Genomic DNA, 21,987 nt, shown 5'->3' with positions numbered 1-21,987 from the left:
AAAAACTTAACAAAAACAAATAAATTTTAGTGCAAAACGATCGCGTTGACTAGAGCTTTCTAAATATTTATAAATTTATACAAAAAAATAATATTCAGAAAAATAAAAAAAATTTATACTGGCTTTTCTAGAAAGAAATTGTCCGCTAAGTCTATACCGGGCATAAGCGACTTTCTTTGAAAAACAAATTCGGTCAAAAAGAAATTTTTGTGTACACATTACACATTAATTTATATATATTTCCAAAGTTCTAGTCCACGCGAGTCTTTAGCATTAAAACTCATTAGTTTTTGTTAAGATTTTAGATGTAAAAAAAAACATTTTAGGTATTTTTGGTGTTATGGAAAATTTACTAAATTTAATAAATACATTTTAGGCCTTATGTTCGGCTACTTGGGTTTGTAAGAAATCATAAATTTTATGGTACGTTTATGCTGAACCATGGAGCCAGGTTTTGGAATATAGGTCGTAATTTATTTGGAACAATTACATCTAAAACCTTCGAAAAACAAAAATTGCCATAGCACGCCGGCACCCATCATTTCGGCAATTATTCTGTTTTCTTGTAGTAGCCGTCGGCTACTTGATCAAGAGGCATAGTCAATAGGCATCATCTAGTTGGAAAGCAATAAGTAAAAGTACAGGTGCAGCTTTACTATAAGTGGCATCTAGATGTGCGCGGCCATGTTAATATTTTATATCTATATAAATAAATATTGATATGTATTATTTTAGTTCTATATAGTACTACTATATAGTAGTTCTATATAGTAGTTCTATATATTAAGTCTATATAGTAGTTCTATATAGTAGTTCTATGTAGTAGTTCCATATAGTACTTATATATAGTAATTCTATATAGTATTATAATTATATGTTATACTTTTTTCTCAGAAATTCTCCTATAAAGTACACGCATCAACACCGCATTTCATTGTACATTTTTTTAAATTATTATTATTTAGTTTACCCAGTGGCCTTAATATATTATATTATGTATACAATATAAAATGAAAACGAAACCATTGGAGAACACAATTTCTTTGTATTATGCAGACCATAATAAATGCACAGTTTTCAAGGATTTTGGGTATTTTGCATCTTCCAGTAGTGGCGCAATTTACGCTTGTCTGCTGCCGTTGGACGCACCTGATTAAATTTCTGAGAAATAGCCAACTCCAGTTTCGGTGGCAAACGATGTCTAGTTAGTTTCACCTTCAGCATGGAGCAAATGGCATCTAAGCAGATAAATATGATTAAAATATAAATCTTAAATAATATTTTAAAAACTCTTACCTTGTATTTGAACGTACTGCTCACGCGGAATAGGAATTTTCAAGTCGTCCCCATGCGTAGCTTTCGTACTACTTTTTTTGTGGAGACGGAGGTATTGCCGTGAATACAGCGTCCCAATAAGATTCAGGACAAACTTTCGCTCATTCACGGTACTCAATTTGGTAAGGTTTTCCTTTTTTATTGGAAACGCGTCCTACAACGATTTTTTTCTTGGTTACAATAGAAAAATAATAGGACTGCTGCGAACTTACCTTTAGAGCATGAAAAGCGTCCTCGTCCTCCTCCTCATCCTCGTCTTCCTCTTCCTCGTTGCCACTTTCTTCAGCCGATGAATTATTAGTTTGTTCGTCGACATGGCGGGAGCTCGTCGATGGAGCTGGAGACGATCGGGAAGCCGCTTGCGTACCCGCTTCCGTACCCGCGTGCGTACCTAAACTACTACATACAAGTACTATGTAATACTATATACTATATATAGTAGTTATATATAGTAGTGCTATACAGTAGTGCTATATAGTAGTGCTATATAGTAGTTCTATATCGTAGTGCTATATAGTAGTGCTATACAGTAGTGCTATACAGTAGCTCTATATAGTAGTTCTATATAGTTGTGTTATACAGTAGTGGTATACTATATAGTAGTTCTATATAGTATTTCTATATAGTAGCGCTATACAGTAGTACTATACAGCAGTACTATTCAATGAATAAATAAATTTTTGTAAATTAATATTGTATAAATACTATATACAAGTACTATATAATACTATTTACCGTGCTTTATATAGTATTGTACAAATGTAGGTACTATATAGTACCTGTGTTTAGTTCTTCTAAACAATACCTCTTTATAGGTATTATATAAGGATACTATATATAGGTATTATATATAACTATAATACATAGAATAACTGTATAGTTAAGAACTGACAGTTATTCTATAAGTTCTTTATATACACATGTACACAATTTAATGTCACAATTTTTAGCTCCAACTCCAAGGAAGTAACTTTCTGGAAATGGAGATATTTTTTAAAAATACAAAATAGAGCTATTAAATTAATAAGTGTTTAACTTACCTCGTCAGAGGCTGCCTTTTGCGCCACTAAGGCTTCTTCCAGCAGCTTAACCTTGCCCTTTAGGGTACAGTTCTCCTCTGCAAGGTTCTCCGCAGTCATTTTCCATTCCTAAATAGGGGTTAACAAATTTTAAAAATTTATGTATTAAACAAATGAAAAAGAATACACAATTACCTGAGTCGTGCCAGCAGCAATTATTTATTCATCAGTGGCTGCTCGGACAGCAACATTTGTCTCACCCACTTCAGCCTGCGACTCATCTATGATGAGAGGCTGGGGGGACATAGACTGATCCTCTTCCATGAAAGCTGACAAAGGGTCATTGCTTACCGGATCCATAGCCTAATACAAATACAATTAATTAATTAATTTTATATGACTTATGATTAGGATTAACTAACCTTTGAACTTGTACACACTGTTGACAGAGGCGGATTAGTGGCTTTACATTTTCTCTTTGGCCTGGAAGACATTGTACTTAAAACTACTAAATTAAGATATGTTAGAAAAATAATATGGAAATAACTTATATACACATCTATCAAATTACCTTGTATATGAAGTCACTAAACAATTCACCACACGTGTCAAGTTTGAATTTTGATTCTTTGGGCCTGTTGTCTGCTGTGTATATATACGTATAGTGGTACACGATCGCTTTCCACGATATACCGTGGAAATCGACCCATTCCACGATAATAGGCTCCTCCCCTTCTGGGCGGGGCTATCCATTCCACGATGGTTTTCCACGATATACCGGTACACGGTACACGGTACGCGTACACGATATACCGCGGCCCCAATAAAGGCAAGACCAGCAGAATGAGGATTCAGAAAATCAGAATAATAAAACATTTGACTTGTACCTTGTCATATCGGTAGCAGAAACATTTATTTTGCTTTCTTACTGCCATTTAAATTATAAAAACCCATTTCTTTTAAATAATAATCCCTTACGTGCTTACGTCAACGTGACTTCTAAAGCAGATTAACTATTTCTCTCTTCTCAAGCAGACAAACTGTTTGTCCTTCACTGTCACCGCCATCTAGCAGAAATTCTGTTAATCAGCTTCCATGAAAGGTTCTTCGTGCGCTAATGATTCGAATTAACAAACGGCACGAAGAAGCCATATGCGAAGTGGACTCAATTAATTCCGGCCTCAAAGTACTATTAAAGTATTAATATTTTCTTATATGATGACAGACAATAAAGTCTAAAACAAGCACAAAAAAAGAAAAAAAAGAAAGAGGAGGTTAATACCTTGTCAGAGAAGTAGATTATCCGAAGGGAGATTTAAATAATTAGCCGTTCTATCTGCCACTTAGACAAACGTATCGCACACAACAACAAAGTTCGGCGACATTGCATGTGAATAATAAAGGTGGAGAACAAACAATTTCCAACGATCTCAGGGGTTGATGTATTTATGAAGCACATTGTAAGGCTGCTGATAGAGGGCGTACCTGGAGATGAAAACATTGTATGACAGAAAATTGAACTGAAAGAAATAACATGCAAACATATTATACCATTGTCCCACTAAGGATAAGAACAGTTTGAACTGTGCTTTGAGCTGGATGTTTCTTTCAAACGGTGTCTTCTGAACCACGATGTAACAAGAACTCTTGTTAAATTGTGTTTTTCAAGCATATGATCGCAAGTAACAAGAAACAACCCAAACCCTATCGGGAACTTTCCGAACACAGTGAGGACCCCTGTTTCAAGTTCAGTTGTCAATCAGCAAGATCATGCGATTTTGGTTGATAGATAGCACCCTACAATTTCGAGTTCAGTTGTCAATCAGCAAGAACTTGCGATTTTTGGTTGATAGATGGCACCGTCGGCCCGCCCAATTCCCCCTCCTACCAAAATTAAAATCGCAATATCTTCTTAAATGATTCGTTTTATAAAGAAAAAAATAGATGGTTACAATAACCTTTTAATGCTGCATTTAACGACGTTTTTTTTATTTTTTTCATGAAAATAGCCCACCCGACACCCTTTAACAAGGCGAGATAGGGAAAGAGTCCCGTCCTTAACAATAAAGTAGTCCATGAACTAGATAATCCAACTTGGTCTCCGTCACCTAGGCCAACCCTTTGGCTCTGAGAATTAGGTAAAAGGGTTGGCCTAGGACAACCCTTTTACAAGCCTGCTTTTACATGGGATCACGGAATACAACCGTCTTTTGATTTCTCGTAGAGACTTTTAAGGTGCACTTTCGTCGTCTGATTTGACAGATTCATTTTTTAGCAGTTGATTTCCCTAGCTTATTGTTCACATTTCTGAATCAAAATCTGATCAAAATTCATTATGGAATTTAAAAAGAGTAGGAAAAAAACGATTGTGTGGAAGGAGGAGGAATCGGCTCCCAAAAGATCTAGGAAGAAAGCTCCGGAAAGTGTAATGTCTGAATCAACAAAAACTAGGGTGATAAAGACAACTTATATTGATGGAAATAAGTCAAAACCCTCCTTAAAAAGCAACAAGTCAGGTTAGTATGGATTCTATACATCAAATTTATCTCAATTAAAACCATCTGCTACACATATTAGGTAACTTGGCTGAAGCTGTTAATAACCTAAGCGACCAAAGCATCTCAAATTATCTTGAGCCCGTTGCTGGACTTTCATTGTCTGCTGAAGACAAAATGGTCGCGCACGACTAAACGATGCGTATTCAATAGCTGTGGCGTCACTTTTTACCCTACGAAGAACGGTACTTATCGTCTATTCGATAGGTAAGTAGATTGCATTACGTATCGATTAGCATTTGAAATCATTTCACAATTTTGAAACATAATTTGCTATCAAAATGGAAAAGTTGCATGGTGGAAAAGTGAGTGAAAAAGCAACGACGAAAATAGTGGAAAGAAAGTCGCAAAGTGCCAGTTCACTTCTAAAGTCTAGAGCCCATCGAGATAGAGGAAACGAGTTTAAAAAATTTAAAAGGTTGAAGCAACCTTTTACTGGGACAGGGATGGTTAAACTGGGCCGTTAAAAATCTCAGACCAACCCAAAAGGTGTTAAGGCCCAGACAAAAACCAAAGCATTGAGCACTGCTCTTCAAGAAGATTGCAATTTTGGGAATGTAAGCAACAGTGAAATAGTTGAAGAACTCTGTGCTAGCACCTTAGTTGAAGAAACCAGCGTTGAAGTCTTGACTGGTTCAAGAGACATTCACCAGGAAAGAAGAAATGTCCTAGAGAATGAGGTGCTGACGATGGAATTCTTAAGCAAAGCAGCTGAAACATCCTGCCTGTATAGTTCACAACATAGAAGAGCACGAAAAAGCTGGAAGCTCAGAATGTTGGAACGAGCTGGGGATTGGGAAAATTCAAGGCAAATTTTTTTTAAGCTTTTGTTGCATCTAAAGCATATGTCACCAATATTTGCTCTAAATGCTTCATGAAGTTGACATTCTACACCAAATGCAAAAGTTGTTACAACATATACTGCAATGTCTGTGATCAAGAAGAACATTTTGACTCTCCGTTCCATCAACGTTCCCTCTTCTCTGAAAACACTTCACAAATCCTGCTGCCTACTCAGTTTGTTAACTCTGATGGAAGAGTTATAACTTATAAGTCAAGGTAAACAAAATATTTTATGTTGATTATGGACCTTTTAATTTATCTTTTTGACTTTAGATGTATGTATGCCTTGTGTGGCACCAACTACGTGCCCTTCATGTTTAAAAACTGGGACTTGTCATGTTCAGCCTGGCTTGAAAAAGATAGCCGTAATTACTACAGAAGGTAAGATTCAAGATTTTCTGAAAGTATGGGAAAGAAAATTTTTAACTCTCATTTGAAACAGGGCGTTTTGATTTAAATTGGGCTGAATTTAAATGTTCCGACTGTAAGGAGATCAGAACAGTAACGAATGCAGATTTTGTTGCTTCCGGATGGTGGCCTGGTTCCCCCACAACTAAATCGTATCTATTTTCAATGGATAATATTTGATGATTTGCAAATTTAACTACTCAAATTATTAATAAACGAATTAAAAATCAAATAAAAGCTGAAATTAACAAGTGATTTACCTGCGTCGGTCCATGGACCCATTGCCATCCGGAACGGAAGACTGAAATGTCGGGCACGACGCCCAACCATCCACTCCTCACAGCGGAACATGGTCTCTGCTTCCATATCGCCAAATCACACTTTCAAATTGCGTGTCAGATTTTCGCCCATGAATTCCAGCATGGTCACATCGCCTCCACCATTTAACTAAAAATCATATACAAATAAATGATGAATACAAATTTCTATTTCGTAAGATGACGTAGCCTCGATTTGTTTCATCTAAACTAATAATAAAATGAAAGATAGACAGAAAATTAGGCGTTCCGCATTATGGGCCGTCATCCCGTGTTGATTGCAGTGGTTGGCTGGCCAACGGCGCACCGGTCAGCGTTTCGTTTACTTTTCAATGGGAAAAGACGAAATTTAAACTGGCGCCTAAAAATGAGGGCCGCCGTCGTGCTCTTTCACGATTGGTTCATCCATATTTGCTTATTTTCTATTATGAAAAAATATTGAAATGGAAGAAAATTCCAAATGAAACAAATTTTTTGCGTTTAATCGATCAAGCGCAATATTGGACCTAAGCGACAAAACGCAAAAAATTTCTTTCAAATGGAATTTTCTTCCATTTCAATATTTTTTCATGAAATTCACCAAATAGATAGCTCTTTTAAATACCTATCGATTGACGTAAAATTTATGTAAATCCGCTGAAAACTTAGAACGTAATTAGTTATTTTATTTTATGACATTTTAGCGGGGGGGGGGGAAGGGCCAAAAACAGAATTTTTTGGGTACGTTGTTTGGTTACTAATATACACCAAAATAAACATAAAACTTATTTTTGATATTCTTTATTATCTCTAGCACGTTTTAATATGATATTTTACTTCGATTTTTATAGTTTAAGAACCGCAAATTACAATAAAATGTACCCCCCTTGGCCCCTTCCCGGCATCCATTGCGGCGGCCATTTTGATAACGCGCGTAATTCAAATTTGAATTCTAACTTTTACTTATTATTATTCCAACGTTTTAAATTACCAAGAATGTATGTGAACCCAAGTACATAAAAAAAAACTCAATGTATTTTAAAGAGTAAGCAGTAAGTGTTTTATTCATAAACAACATAAAGCAAATACAATGAGTGAAGAGTGACATGAACAAATTGTTTTGATTGTTTCATTATTTAATTACATTTGAATATTGAAAAATACATAATTAGCTTTAATGGTATAGTCTTAGTTATTGATGGTAGGCTAAGAAGGTTGCTTTCTAATTGACTATTCAATTGTTGGTTGTTGCCCCGGTCAACCTAGTGGGATTCCGATACCTGGAAAAGGGAAAATAAAAGAGTGATGTCAGGGCTATAACATTAAAATTTTGTGAAATAAGTTACCTGTTTGATAAGTGTGTTAATTTTTTTACAATGCAACAATAGATTACCTTCTTAATCAAAAAGTGTGCTTCCCAACGTGGATGGAAAACGCAGCCAACACACTGAATGCAAATTTAAAGCTTTGGCTGAGTAACACTGTAAAAATTTTATACATTTCACTAATCCTAAATAAAATTCGTTAATTGGTAAGAAATTCATTAATATTACCTATCAAATAATAATATATTCTTACTTCTGTTCTAATGTCAAATTTGTTTCGTAGTTCTAAAAGAAATAAAATACAGCAAATTTTGTTTTCACTAAAAAGTTTATTCTTTTTAAACATATATATAGATTTTAAAAATACAAACACAAATACAACTCACTTTAAAACCAAATAAAAAAAAAAAAAAAACAATAAACATAAATTTTTGACAGCTGTAAGCGTCCATTCTGTCAGCTGACGATAGGCGTCGTCTGGACGATAAGTGTCTCTCCCTATTGGCCAAAAGTGACGGCGCAGCTTTGCCATAGGCTTCGTCTAGGCGTGCGCGACCAACCTGATCCATGAACTCCTAAAGAATTAAAATAGTATTAGCGAGTTTCCATAAGGCGCTGAAAAGCTATGGCGTATATTCAGACTTTCAGAGACAAAACACAGCAGTTACGGCTTTCGCAGTGGCTTGAAATAGAAAACTACTACCATTGAGTAACAGTTTCATCACAGTATTTCCACCCGTTTCAGTCGCTGATTCTCCGCTTTAAGTGCCGTACGAACATGAAGCACTTTCTCTCGGTACAAATTCCTGCCGTCTAGTAGCCTATGGAGACATTTCACTGCCAGTTGAGAATTGCGGCGTCTCTAAAATTACAAGAACAGCAAAAGCATTACAAGTTACAACATGATACTATGAAATGCAACTGCCACTATACTACCCGGAATATTACATTGTTTGCTTAAAAACTGTACGTTAAAAAAATAAACATCCACATATATTAAAAAGAAATAAACATAGTTTTTTGTTGTTGTTGTTATTGTTTGTTTTGTTTGTTTTTTTTGTTTTTTTTTTTTGTACTTCACATCGATGGAGTAGTGAGCTGTTTGAGTACCGTACGAATTTTATTGATTTAGTTCAAATAGGTAGTCCGGTGCAGTAAAACTTTAAAATTAGTTTATAACTAGGTAGGCCATTATCAACGACCTATGAATACATCCTACACCAACTAAGATGATTCTAATTCCAAATGATTATCCAAGTCTTTCAAAATCTCTCAGGCTAACGTTCAAAACACTAAAAATTTTCGAAGTGTGGCGTTTCACGTTAATCTAGAATAGAAAACTGGCTGGATTAAGCAACAATTTCATCATGGTGTTTCCACATTTCGGTCACTGATTCCATGCTTTAAGTACCGTATCAGCATGGACATGACTTTCTCTGTACACACAGTATCTTTATCCGTATATACTCCCTATTGCCATCCTCATAAATGTCGAATTTTCATTGCCAGACAAATAAAGTGTTCCTTTATTAAGAATTTTGCAAAATCATAAAGGTAGCCTATCAGTATCACATCAGGCGACATCAGTATAACGCGGTACATACAGTACAGTAGGGCTAACTACGTATATGTTTGTTGAAATAGCTACTATTTACAGTAGACCTATGTTTTCTGCTTAATACGATACAGCCGCTGAATAGACTAAAAGCCAGAGAAGTTTTTTTGTAATAATTACCTGCCAAATACCGACTGAAGTGGGTTCAGGAGATTTTCTTTTGCTTCAGACGAAGCAGGCAATCTTGAACTCGGCTGGATGGGACTTCAGTTTTAACCGTAGACGATAACGGACACTTACTCTGGAACCTAGGATGTAAAGCAACATGCTTTGTTAGGCCAAATAAAGTAAGCTAGGCCTAGTTCATTTTCCCAACGAAACCTGACTTTTCTTCGATATCTAAAGAGCGTTAAACACATGCGCCCGAAATTGGACCTAGCTACGTTGGACTTCTCATCGCGCGCCTATATGAATTCACAGCCTCGTTCAGTTTGCTCGTTTCTAACATTAATTCGTTAGAGACAGTCAGGGCATTCCGACCGTGCGTCTAGGCTATTTCGACGCTGCCCATGCGTGTCATACGCAGATCCGGGCAGATCCCGAATGCTGCAACCTGAAAGCTATACTTTTTGTGATTCTTCAAGGCCGCAGATTGGCTGTTATCTCAAGAGTAGCTTGTGCCCCTTGCAGTTCGACTTTGAAGTGCGTCAGCAATGAATAACTCGAGTCCCTTTTAAGGCAAAGAGAACCGCGAGGACCATATGTAAAGTCACAGACCTGCGGCCATGCAGAGGCAACTTGCTACGTTCTCAGAAGCTAACAAAAAAACAAGCTCATCCACCAATGATCATCTTTGTCGTGAAACTTTTAATTTCTTTATATCGCTTAATGTTGTAATGTTTTAAATTACGAATTTTAATCCTTTATTGTACTGTTGTAACCGACTTGGCAACACTTTGTTGGTGTGTCGTTTGTGCCATTACGAGCATATACATACGTAACACAGTTCTCTTAAGATTATCAGGTCTACAAGTTCAGCAAACTGCACCGGAAGTATAAATAATTTAATTGTCAACGTCGATGACGATGCGAACCTACTTCAATATAATTTCTTCAGAAATTTCGGTTTTGCGTTACGATTTTTGGAAAGTTTCTTGTCTGTGCTGAAACGCTCTTAAAGGAAATAGGTTGGCCGTCTTCAAAACTGATTTGTAAATTTCGATCGATACACTCGATATTAGTCGATACTTATATCGATACAGCTATCTTTACGGCTTGTTTCAGAGGGCTGGCTTTCCTTGGGCAGGGCTAAGTAAATGACGACGCACACCAGCAGACCACTCTCAAGTTGCAGTCTGGACGGAATTTGGTGAAATTAGTCGGTTTTCTGAAATAGTTTGTGCCTTTCGTTCCGTCCCCGATCATACAGGCATAAGGCAATTCCAAGAAGTGTACATTTGACAACTCCATGTTGTTTTCAGTATGTGTTGACGGTTGGTGTAGCATGGCCACTTGATCCCGAACGCAACCTTCGATCGCTGACATTTGGTGCTCAAACATTTTTTTTTCTACAGCCACTGCAAAGAGTAAGGGGCTCTTACGCAAAGCATAACCGAATCTGGGTATTTGAACGATTTATCAGTGTTGAAGTTGTAGAAGCAGTTTCCTTGAGTTTCCACTTTTCATTGAAAACAACAGCGAAGCAACTTGTCCTGAAAATTGAAAAAATTAAAATAAAGCAAAGAAAATGGTGGGTGGCAGTGGAATTGATGGTGAATCCGTCGCAGGAATGGGATTAGAAGAGTCGGTGGCATCTTTAACGGTTAGCTCTATACCTGGATTGTTGACATTATGTCCATCTAGGGCAGAAGTGTTGGTAGCTCGAGAACCACTTCATCAATTGTACACAGTAGAAAACCAGCCATTTGCAAGGTATACCACTTTTAATTCCTCAAGACAAGATTTTTCTCAACTTAGCTCAATTTTACCCTAAAAATTAAACCATAGTATTTTAGCCTGAGATGAGCTTTAAAATGTTGCTGGTATAATTAATGAAGTTCCAGTGAGAAAGAAAATTCCAGTGAAAAGTGTATTGCATAGCCACATAGATTTCAAGTAATTTGCAGACATGGTTCTTATCTTCCAAGTAACATAAACCGGATGCCATTACTTTGAAATACTTCTTTTATTTATATTATATTTGTTTGTTTTGTAAAGAACTGAGGGATTTAAAAACGTATTAGGACTCAAACGCTGTGTAGCCTAAAAGGCAATGTTCGTTCTTCTCTGTAGGAAGTTTTTTTTGCGAAGCTGTTCTCTAGTGTTGGTTACAGCGACTTTCACCTTGTCCATCCAAATTTGGCTCTTCTAGTCTTAATCGGCTGTCTGGGGCCCCTTTGTGTATCTCTCTATTTCACTACCTCTCGTATTTAATGAATTTTACTTCGCTTTTTATCTCTTTTTTTCTTAATTCTTTCATAGTTTGGATGAAGCGGCTAGCGCTGCCAAATGAGCGCGAACCAAATTTGTCCAAAGTCTATTTTGATTACGACTCTGTAGTTGTATGTCTGCTTCACTACTCGTATCGTGATTGTGAAATAGTCTTCATAATCAGACGTCTGTTTTGATTTCTGCTGATAAAAAGTTCCTTGTTGGACTGCCCCCCCCCTCCCCAGTTTAATCTACTTACCCTTTCAACTTCCGCTACATTGACCAGTCACAGATCGCCAGATTATGTTTGTTGGCATTCGACAATATATAATACTGGTGTATTCCTTCATTTATTTTACGGTGCTTTTACTGACGTGGTGTTGTGCAATAAAATGAACTGATTCTTGAAGAACCAAACTGTTGCCTTCAAGCTTATGTGAAGCTTTGCTAAGACACATCCCACAGTAAAGCAATAGCTGCCCTCCGTTCCAATTCTCTTGTTCAGCTGTTCTACTACGACGATTTGACGTAATATTTTAAGGAAAGAGAAAACGACTGCCATATGTCATCGTGGTAAGAGGGTCATGGTCAAAGTATGAGCTACAAATTTCATGATTTCTATAAGCCATAACGAAAGGGAAACAAGTGTAGTAGGATCTTGTATCTACATACGAGATGAGGAAGTTTGACAACGACGAAGGTCGTTTCTGTTGCTGTCAAATCAAAATGGTTATCTCTTACATTCTGTTCCTTTGTGCACGTCAAGTTTGCAATTTTCTCCTTCATCGCATGTTTTGGTTTTCTCTTTTATAGCTCTTCCGACAGCTCTTTAGAAAACATTATCCCGAATATTCATTTCTTAGTTCGGTCTGCGTCCCATCAATTATAACTGGGTTTTGCTTGAGCCAACATCTATGTCATGCGAGCCCTTTTTCGAATCTTTTTTCGTTTATTTTTTATTCCTTGAGGGCAGAGGGTGCGCCGCCTTCGCTCAAACGGCCGCCTAGCCGAATGCTGACCAAGTGGCATTCCTTGTTCTCTGCCGTTCCTACCTCTCCGGGGCTGGCTCATTTACATTCTAAACCGAAAGAATCTTGATGGATTTGCCAGTTGCTTAGCAAGAAGGCGAAACAAAAAAAAAAAAAAAAAATCATCTGGTCCATATTTCCACGTGCACCGAATTTCGATTTCTTTACAAATCCGACATTTCTTATATGCAGTTACGTGACAAATTAATTATTTTATATTTTCCTTCCCGTGAGGGTGTCTAATCAAATTATGTATTGCCACAATTAAAACATTTCCCTTCAACTGTGTTTGTAAATAGTGTGATATAGATAAGACAGAAAAATGATTTTCGGCGGCTAAGGCTTTTTGTCCATTTTAGAACTAAGGATAGATTTTTTTTTTTTTTTTTTTTACATGGGCAAAAACTTGATGCTATCAGCTCATTTTTTAAAAAATGATAGTGAATTAAGCACCCAGCCGTTAAGTCCTATCGCAGTAATTCCTTTAGTATGGTATAATCGTCCGAGATTCGTATAAAGAGCACCACAAAGTCTGTACATTTCAGATGCTCGGGTAACCGCTATCGTTTCCTTGTATAGTTTACCTTAACGATTGATTCCTGCCTTTAGTCCACTTTGATTTGAAACTTGTCCGTCATTGCTATGCCACTGTCTGACGCTTAACTGCATGATACCTGACAGTGAAAAACTTGGATTGTTGTTACATTAGCGTCGTATTCGAGCGTTGGCCATTTTATTCTTTAGTGTGATTATTTTTATGTTCAAAGCGACCGAAAGCGACTAATTCGAAACTAGTTAGAGGAACAAGGGATTAACTATTGCATTGTTCCTTGCATATAATACCTTCCATTTTCAAAAAGGGATTAAGCTAGAACCGGATTATGTATGTTTCTTGCTTGCTTTCGAGTAATCGAAACTAGTGTATAGTATCAACACTTGAACTGTCCAATGCAAAATTTAGCGGGGCAATTTTTCCGTTTCTGATACTGGTTTTTTCTTCGTGAACTTGAGAGATAAAATAAAAACCATTAATAACCGGTACAGCTTGTCATTTGTAAGTATGTGGACAGCCAGTTTTCACTTGTAGTCGTCAGCAAACGGGGAAGCTATAATGCCCTTAGTTGTATGTGTGTTAAGAGTAGCAAAATTGGCTATCTATAGCAGTAGGAGTATTCCCCAAATGATCACATGCATGAAAGACGTCTGCAAATCAAACGTCTTTCTAGATTTTTCCTCTGGGTATTTTTAGCGAAGAGGAAGCAAAGGTCTCTGAAGATGTGAGAGAAGGCAATGAGTGTCTCATTGCCAGTATTTCAAGCTGTGATTGTTACGGAAACAAGCGAAGCCACACGTCATCCGTATTCGATTTGCATCGTCAGTACGAATAGTCTGCGTGCCGGCCTCGACCATTTTCCGGAAACATTTTTGTTTGGTTTCTCTTGCCAAATTGTTTTCTTGGACACCTCATAGAGCAGTTAACAGTCTGTCGAACGGTGATCAAGCAACACAAATATTGACAAGGATAACTGGGCTTGACAGTGAGTTGGGAAAAGGCTAAGGGAAAGCCAGTTGCAACGACAAATCTTGATTTTACAGCATGCATTCGAATTTGTTCGATAATGGAGGAAAGAATCACGAGGTGCAAAGTATGATAACGGACACAACAAAAATTCGTTTCCTAGCGTAAAGGCCTAGCCAGCCTATCCTAGTATCGGGCAAGATTTACCAGCGACATTACCCAAAGGCAAACATATGGCAGTATGCTGTTTTCAATTATGGACGGTTTGCTTTGTAGTTGCTGCAATTTACAGTTTCCCTTATATTGCGTAGAATGCCCTTTTACAATTTCCTCGTTGCATATCTCTTATCCACATCTTTTGCTAGCATGTTTATTAGAAAACCTTGCTCACGAAACGAGAGGATTTTCACGATTTTGCTCATTTTCACGATGCCTCATGAATTGGTTCAAATTGGAAAATGTTGAAAAAGTTACAAAACAAATGTGTCTAGACGCATGCCTGCCGTTTTATTAGGGTCAGTTACGTGTCGCTCAGATGTCCTCGTTTCAACCAGCGTTATCAAATATAGTTTTGACAGATCCTGGTTTTACCATTATTACAAATCGGACGGACGTTTGACAACCGCACTTTCGACTGCAATTTCTCGGAGTTAGCCAACAGAAAAAAGAAAGAGCGTACACACTGCTTGCCTAGCAAGCAGTCATCCCTTAATGGGAAATAGGGTGGCCAAGTAGTTTTTTGTGCTTATCGTTGAGCGTAAAATCAATTTTTTCATAGAAATCTAAGATATTTGCTCGCAATGATCAGGTGCAGCATTATGCACTTTACTGGGCAACTTGGACCACAACACCAGTCACAAAAACATACAGTAGTTGTAAATTTTTGTTTGTTTTTTTTTTTTTTCTCTTTTCTTTTTGCTTTTTTCTTTTCTTTCGTCTGTCCAGTCCATTCCCCCTCCCGTTCCTTTCGTCTCTCGATTCATGGTTGTTCTCCTTTTACGGTCACTGGCGCTGGATTCATAGCAGTCGACCTTGCTTGTCCTTAAATGGTGAACTACCAAACGTGGCAGCATCAGCCCTGACTTTTATCTCATTAACATTGGCGGAGACTCCATGGAGTCGTCATCCGCCTTTGGAAAATGGGCGCCAAAGAGTTGAAAATGTTTTTGCTTTTTGCGTTTCGGTTAGTTTATGCGAAGGCCTCCCGTTTGCCCTTACTAAGTCTTTACCTTTCTCTGTTCCCTAAGAGAAAGAGAGAAAAGGGAATAAGTCAAGATTTCATCAAAAACAAAACAAAACAAAACAAAAATAATCAAACAAAACAAAAACAAAAAAATCAAACAAAACAAAACAAAACAAAAAAAAAACAAATTTCCAAATTTTGGGCGTTTAGCCAATAAAATTGGATTTTACACATCACATGAATCCAGATTGATTAAATCGAAAAAAGTAACCAATTCAACGCAAGGTAAAAACGATCGAGGATAGCATTTGGAGTAAGAATTCTCGCGAGGTACAAAACACAAATATTATTTGCAACATAATCCTCACGAGTCATGAGTGTGAGTCATATGAAGGTCTAGTTTTGACAAGTTTAGGACACCCTCCTGTAGACCTGGTTATTTGGTTACTTTTCGCACGAAAGTTTTTGAAAGCTTTTGAAGCCTGTCTGCATCATGTTCCTATGTTTTCATTTAACCGCCACCGATGGCCTGGCGAAGGCCAGTTCTTATAAATGTTGTTTCATTGGAAAACGGCGTCTCTGAACGCAGATGAGAGAAATAGTGTTAGAACCTTTAGTGATTAAAAGTATGCGGCGCCATAGCGTTGACTGCTTAGGGGTTAGCATTCTGCCTATCTCGGCAACACACTTATCTGTTGTCCGACAGGAAATGGATAAAATAAGCATTCTTTTGCTTTGGTTCAATTCATGCTGTATCATTCAGCCAAAGAAATGGCGTCGTCAGATTTTCATGACATACGACAAAACCTTTTAAGCATCCTGTCTCGCCTGGAAGTTCAAGCTGTTTCTGTACCATCTTTTCATTCGCTTTGTCAGTAAGCATAGAAAATAAAGTTGAGCAAACAATGTTGAGCAAGCATAGCCATGTTATAGATACAACTTCATTGCCAAAGTGTCCACATCTGGCAGTTCATGGTGTTTTCAGTCGGAGCTATTTCGGCCTTCAAAGGTTAGGAATACAAAATTGAATAAAACAAATTTTAATAATTTAATAACTTTAGGTAGTTGAAATTTGAAATCCTGAAATTAACCAGGAGGGCTGTAAATTGTATGAGATACTCACTGCCGTTGGCGAACAATCCGGAATAATCATTCTCTTAGCTTAGCAATTTAAGTTTTAATTTATTATTTTATTTTTTATTTTATTTTTTTTTTACAATTTGAAAGTACAGCCCTTAAAAAAGTCGTACTAGTTCGCCTATACGCGTTTTACAAGTTCTTCCTCGTCATTGATTTTTATTAAATACTGAGATGTGTACTGTTTGCGACTTGACCAACACACTTGAACGTCAAGAAATCGAGATAAGTTGTGGGATGAAAATAACACTAGCTGATTAATGCTCGCTGCCGGTGGTTCTCTATACCAGATATTTAACCACTTTTCGAACAGGAAGATACTTATTACATTAATCATCGAAGCTCTGTTGTCTTTGTAACTCTGTAATTTCGTGTACAATGTTAATCCACAGATGTTAAAATAATCTTTGAATGTCACCAGTATTTTCTCTAATTAGATAAGAGCTATTGGTATTACGTAATCCACAGTCAGCCCCTGAAGAAAACTAAAATTTACTTTTTAATCACATGTTATCAGGGGTAAGTTTGCTGCTGTGAAGCGATGCCGGAATATCTTAACCGGAGAACAATTTGCTGCCAAGGTCATACGAAAAAGACGTCGAGGTGGTGGACTGACACCTGAGTCCTTGCATGAAGCAGCAACCTTGGACTTGTGCCGCTCGTGTCCACACATTGTTCGGCTAGAACAAGTGTATGACACACCCGGAGAGACTGTCCTCATTTTACAATTGCAAGTGAAATTTGTTATTGTTCTTTTTTATGTTCGTCCTAGTGGCGCATCAAAATGAAACGAATGAAACGAGAGGGAAACAATTACGGACCCCAACTGATGTTTATTGTTCTCCCTATTAGAGCAACGGGAGGAGAACTGCAAAGTGTGCTAGATCGCGACGAAATACCGGAGGAAAAAGATGTTATCCGATTCCTTCGTCAAGTTTTGAGTGGACTATTATTTCTTCATCAATACGATATAGCACATTTGGATTTGAAGGTATGATGTTTAATCCATTGATGGGGATAGGTATCCGCTATGCACACTGAACACAATGTTTTAATATAGCCACAAAATTTACTATTAACCGGACCATTCCCTGAATGTGATATAAAACTGTGTGACTTTGGCATCGCGAGGCATATCGCCCGTGGAGCGGATGTTCGCGAAATTCTAGGAACTCCTGACTATGTTGGTAAGCATCGTAGTTTATCAGCTTACCGCTTACAATATATCATGCTGAATCGTTTTCCTCTACCACAGCTCCGGAAATATTGAACTATGAACCCATCAGCTTGGCAACAGATATGTGGTAAGTCTCATTCGGTCAAGTGAACGGAATAAAAATCCCTATCTGTTTTTTAGCGGGAATTTCACAGCTTGGTATTCGGACTGGAAAAGTAGTTTTGGTGTGGCACACGCATTTGTGCTAGTCAACTGACGTCTCCGCTAAAGGACATGAAATAGACGTTAAACTACGCATTTGCGAAGGCTAACCGGAAATAAATTCGTCATTTTTCCATACGAACAGGTCAGTTGGCGTTCTGGCGTACGTATTGCTCACCGGTTGCACGCCATTTGGCGGCGAAACCAAGCAGGAAACTTTCTGTAATATCACGCGATGCCAACTGGAATTTCCTAGTGATCTTTTCGATGATGTTTCTGCAACAGCCATTGATTTCATTTCCAGTCTTCTCACCCAGGACCCCAGGTAAATATCCAAAATTGTTCCTCGTCCTGAATCAAGGCAACATCTGCGAATCTAGGAACCAGTCCAGACATTTAAGACTAGTACAGAAACAATGCACGGATGCTTCGGGTGTCCTTACCTTTTCCCTTATTTCCAAGCTTTTCCAACTGGCTTTTTCATGCACAACCAGATGACACAAAAGGAAAACCTTGAAAATAAGCGAAATATCGTGAAACAACTTGGCTTTTTACCTTAAGTCTTCTCTTTTTAAGACTTACTTTAAGTTATTACGTCATACGAATGGCATAGTTTTGCAATTATTAATTTTTTATATGCAAAATATTTTTGTTGGAGCAAATCTAATTGGAATCTAACATGTTTTATTGGTGAAAAGCTTGTCATTTATGCAGTTTACTAAATGGATCTTTGTGATCCAAATTGATTTTTTTTTTCATAGTATGCGGCTGACTGCTCAACGATGCCTTGATCATCCTTGGTTATGTGTCGGCTCTTCCATCGATAAAATCCCGTCATTCCTGCAGTTTTGCGAAGATTCTTCCACGCTGTCGTGTAACAGCACGATCGTACCCGATGATGAGGATCTCGGAGACGATCAAACGGATGCGGGTAGCGTGTTTCAAGACACGTTGGACGAAACGGTTGTGGATGGCCAATCGGATCCCCAAGCTGGAGTTGGTTCTCCCGCTAATGCAGTGCCTTTGGCTACGGCCTCTACAAAGCTAGTCGCTCTTCCCACGCGTACTGATATAAATAAGCCGCAACTTTGCGCAGTGTCCGAGGACTCGTGTTTCACTAGTTTCCCCATTAGTCGACGAGGGAATTCGTTGCCATTTCGTTTGCGGGCGCCAACGAACCGTAGAGAAACGTCGTGCGATCGGACTAGCGATTTAGGTTACGGCAGTGACGGGGTCAGCGAAATCTCTTCGGCTGATTCCTCAAGTGACCGTTCCAGCATCATATCGTTGGATGACACACCATCGGAGTGGACTCAACCTGCATTGCGTCGATATTCCGATACTTCACATGCAGCTCAACGTCTATGGCGTCGCACGTGGGAACGTTTCCTTCCCGCCACGGCTGGAACATGTGCTGGTCTTCCTCGGCATCTCTTTAGTCAAGACTGTGAACATCACGCTGCGTCGAACGATCAAGAAGCCGCCAATTATCGACCGTGGGAGAGAGTGTGTACGGGAAGCCGCGCCCGTGCTTTGGAGCGTTTTAATACTTCACCTCCAAGTAGCACAGTGGATCTTTCAAAATCATTACATTCGCTGTCATCTTCGCTGTCTGTCCGACCGGCAATAAAGGTGCCCGAAGTCCGAACCCGGTTGCTGAAAGGCCCCACCTGTACTGTCAAATCCTCGCCTTTGCCGACTAAAGCCTCTCTTGTTCTTTTAGACAAAGCAGAGACTGTCAGATCTCGCGTGGTCAAGTTTCAGTCGGTTACCAACAGTCCTACCACGTCTTAGAACGTTAGCGTAACTGTTTGCCATGGCAATCAAGAATTTCCTTCCGTTTTCCATATCCGTGCTCCCTGCCCTTGTCGTCATAACTAAGTCGGCCAGAACTCACCTAGCTTTAAAAGATCTAAGCAAGAAAGAAGTTCACATCTATTCCATTATTTTTTCCCTCTTTGCTTTATTTAATTCCAAACTTCGTCAACAATGTCAAAGGTAACTCCCTCACCGAAAAAGAAAAAAAAAATGTGTAACTAGTCACTCTTGCACTAGAGGCATTCATACATTGTCGCACACACGTCCTGCTATTGTTGAACAGAACGCTTCTCCGTTCCCGTTTTGTATTATCCGCCTGCCGTCTAGGCCGTAGACATATTTCTTAATATAATAACTAACGACAGTGCCTGTAAACAAATTGATTTTGCTTTGTGTGTCAAGGAAGATGAAAATGCCATGGTGAGAACCAAGTCGCAAGTTGACGTTGGAAAAGGTGTTCATTTCCACATCCTGAATTGCCGTGTTTCAAGTTATTTCTGCGTCACTTTCGGCGATTTGTACAAGAGCCCGAGTCACCCAGTATCATTCCGACTTGTAGATAACTTCAAAAGCTTTGCCTTTTAAAGGTCTTAAATCTAAATAACGTTTTGTTTACCTAAACGGAAAGTACCCGATTGCCCAGCATTTTGCTCAGCCATAAATATAGTTTCCCTGGATATCTAATTTTCAATCTGAAAAGTTGCCGCTTTCGGCCGCGTAACTTAATTTTGGAAACGCAGCATAAGCAAAGTGAGGTAAACGTTAATCAGCAATGCTGGAAAGGCCCAGTAACTGTGTGGTTTTGTTGGTTGAAATGAAGTCGAGCAATACATTGTAATTCGCACCCGGATAGAGGACCATGTTTTAATTTATTTGATTAACCAGTAAAAATGGTAATTGTAGGATTAGCAAACGCGAAATTTTGAAAAAAAAAAAAAAAATCAACGAGAAATTCTTGAATCTTGTTCATTTAATTTGTGAATCGCAACAGGTGATCGCAGAATTTTTTTTTTAAATTCCTAACACCTCGTTTTGGAGTTGCCAACATTTGGGTGTTGACCAACGTCAGTCGAAAAACAACATAGCCAAAGTACAGTATAGGGCAAAAATATGTGGCAGTTTTCCCTATATGCTTTGTTTGACATACCAGGCCATACCTCACACATTTTTCTGCAACCTCCTGTACGTATGTTGACGATTAAACCAACCGACTAATGCGTCATTCTTGCAAAAGTCATCCCGCATTCCAATTGTCCCATTTCAGGAAAGTCTGACACATAAGTGCACGCTTGCTGAAATGCATGAATATTTTGACCCCTCTTAAAATGCACGTACCGCTATAATTTAGTGTGGCGTCACCTGCTATTGGAGCTCAACATTTTTGAACTCGTTTCGTTAAGGCTCTACTATAGAAAATGGAATTTGCGTTTTATTGTAGCAAATACGTGATCCAAACGCAAAATTGCAGCGACGCATTATTTTTAGGGCTTCCGACATTTATGTGGTCTAGTTGACCCAATATACTATTTTCCTGTCACGCTGACACAATTTTTCGAAGAGAACCTTTTTGTTTTTGTTTTTTTTCGTTTTTTGTTTTTTTTTGTCTTTTATTTCTTACAATAAACAAACTGTCAACGTTACACAGTTTTTGAACATTGAGCAAAGAAGAACTTCAAACATTGGAGAAAAAAAACTATTATGGTGACTATGGGGTTTCTTGGTAACGCACTAAGTAATCTGGGAGTACGAGCAGACTTGCCGCGATCGCGATCCCGATCAAGATAAAAAAATTTATCGCCGATCCGATCATTTGAGCACGATATAATAGGAAAAGTACACTCTCGGCTATGCCCAAGACCGGCGGGTGTTCAGTAAAGGGTCCCAAGATTCCCCGCCAGGTTCGCTAGTATAGGAGCCCCCTCGCCTCTCGGGGGTATAGTAAAAATTGGGGTTTTTCGTTCGTTATCTATAAAATTACCAATCAATGTGTCCAGAAATTGATTTCATTTAAGCTTAATTTAATTCCCTATCCTTAAATACCTAATTCATCTAGATTAGGCAATTATTTATATCTTAAATTTGTGATTGAAATTCACAATTTTTTGAAATTTGCGCCTTTCGCAACATTGCCTATTTCATTTATTTGAATGTCTTGTGC

General features: G+C 38.2%; 1 protein-coding gene and 3 long non-coding RNA genes across 10 annotated transcripts; 2 read left to right on the top strand and 2 right to left on the bottom strand.

Annotated features, from left to right (window-relative positions):
- Nucleotides 1-1,914: 1,914 nt before the first annotated feature.
- On the bottom strand, nt 1,915-4,458 carry LOC116917154. Of its 2 annotated transcripts, none has more exons than XR_006643259.1 (8): nt 4,313-4,458; nt 3,906-4,238; nt 3,637-3,839; nt 2,926-3,543; nt 2,777-2,862; nt 2,550-2,717; nt 2,376-2,483; nt 1,915-2,309 (listed from the first exon to the last, which is right to left on the bottom strand). It is a non-coding gene; the product is annotated as an uncharacterized LOC116917154 (long non-coding RNA). The 2 variants fall into 2 exon arrangements; XR_006643260.1 differs by having other exon boundaries at nt 2,777-2,859.
- LOC123469970 lies at nt 4,453-6,594 on the top strand. 2 transcript variants are annotated; one of them, XR_006643262.1, is made up of 6 exons: nt 4,453-4,589; nt 4,710-4,870; nt 4,932-5,116; nt 5,200-5,968; nt 6,026-6,133; nt 6,195-6,594. It is a non-coding gene; the product is annotated as an uncharacterized LOC123469970 (long non-coding RNA). The 2 variants fall into 2 exon arrangements; XR_006643261.1 differs by having other exon boundaries at nt 4,514-4,870.
- A 1,563-nt stretch (nt 6,595-8,157) lies between these two features.
- LOC116917156 lies at nt 8,158-10,561 on the bottom strand. Of its 4 annotated transcripts, none has more exons than XR_006643877.1 (4): nt 9,718-10,045; nt 9,517-9,644; nt 8,424-8,643; nt 8,158-8,356 (listed from the first exon to the last, which is right to left on the bottom strand). It is a non-coding gene; the product is annotated as an uncharacterized LOC116917156 (long non-coding RNA). The 4 variants fall into 4 exon arrangements; XR_006643876.1 differs by having other exon boundaries at nt 8,485-8,643; nt 9,718-10,044; XR_006643878.1 differs by lacking the exons at nt 8,158-8,356; nt 9,718-10,045 and adding an exon at nt 10,435-10,561 and having other exon boundaries at nt 8,398-8,643.
- A 107-nt stretch (nt 10,562-10,668) lies between these two features.
- On the top strand, nt 10,669-20,679 carry LOC116917155 (death-associated protein kinase related). Of its 2 annotated transcripts, XM_032922524.2 has the most exons (8): nt 15,326-16,367; nt 16,430-16,505; nt 17,151-17,363; nt 17,486-17,624; nt 17,694-17,820; nt 17,889-17,937; nt 18,157-18,336; nt 18,773-20,679. In XM_032922524.2, exons 1-8 carry the CDS (start codon nt 16,244-16,246, stop codon nt 19,803-19,805), a joined length of 1,941 nt encoding a protein of 646 aa, XP_032778415.2. In that variant the 5' UTR covers nt 15,326-16,243; the 3' UTR covers nt 19,806-20,679. The 2 variants fall into 2 exon arrangements, with proteins under 2 accessions (XP_032778416.2, XP_032778415.2); XM_032922525.2 differs by lacking the exons at nt 15,326-16,367; nt 16,430-16,505 and adding an exon at nt 10,669-11,268.
- The last annotated feature ends 1,308 nt before the right edge of the window (nt 20,680-21,987 follow it).

The sequence above is a fragment of the Daphnia magna genome, linkage group LG2 (assembly GCF_020631705.1).
Source record: "Daphnia magna isolate NIES linkage group LG2, ASM2063170v1.1, whole genome shotgun sequence".
Taxonomy (NCBI): Eukaryota; Metazoa; Arthropoda; class Branchiopoda; order Diplostraca; family Daphniidae; genus Daphnia; species Daphnia magna.
Note: the sequence above shows the minus strand (reverse complement) of the source record. Positions and strands in the feature narration are given on the sequence as shown.

What these genes read in the sequence shown, in the direction of transcription:
- LOC116917155 (XM_032922524.2), top strand. Translation starts at nt 16,244, where the DNA reads ATGCTGTATCATTCAGCCAAAGAAATGGCGTCGTCAGATTTTCATGAC. An exon ending in ACCATCTTTTCATTCGCTTT is followed by an intron (nt 16,368 to 16,429) that starts GTCAGTAAGCAT and finishes GCCATGTTATAG; the next exon opens with ATACAACTTCATTGCCAAAG. An exon ending in TAGCACATTTGGATTTGAAG is followed by an intron (nt 17,625 to 17,693) that starts GTATGATGTTTA and finishes GTTTTAATATAG; the next exon opens with CCACAAAATTTACTATTAAC.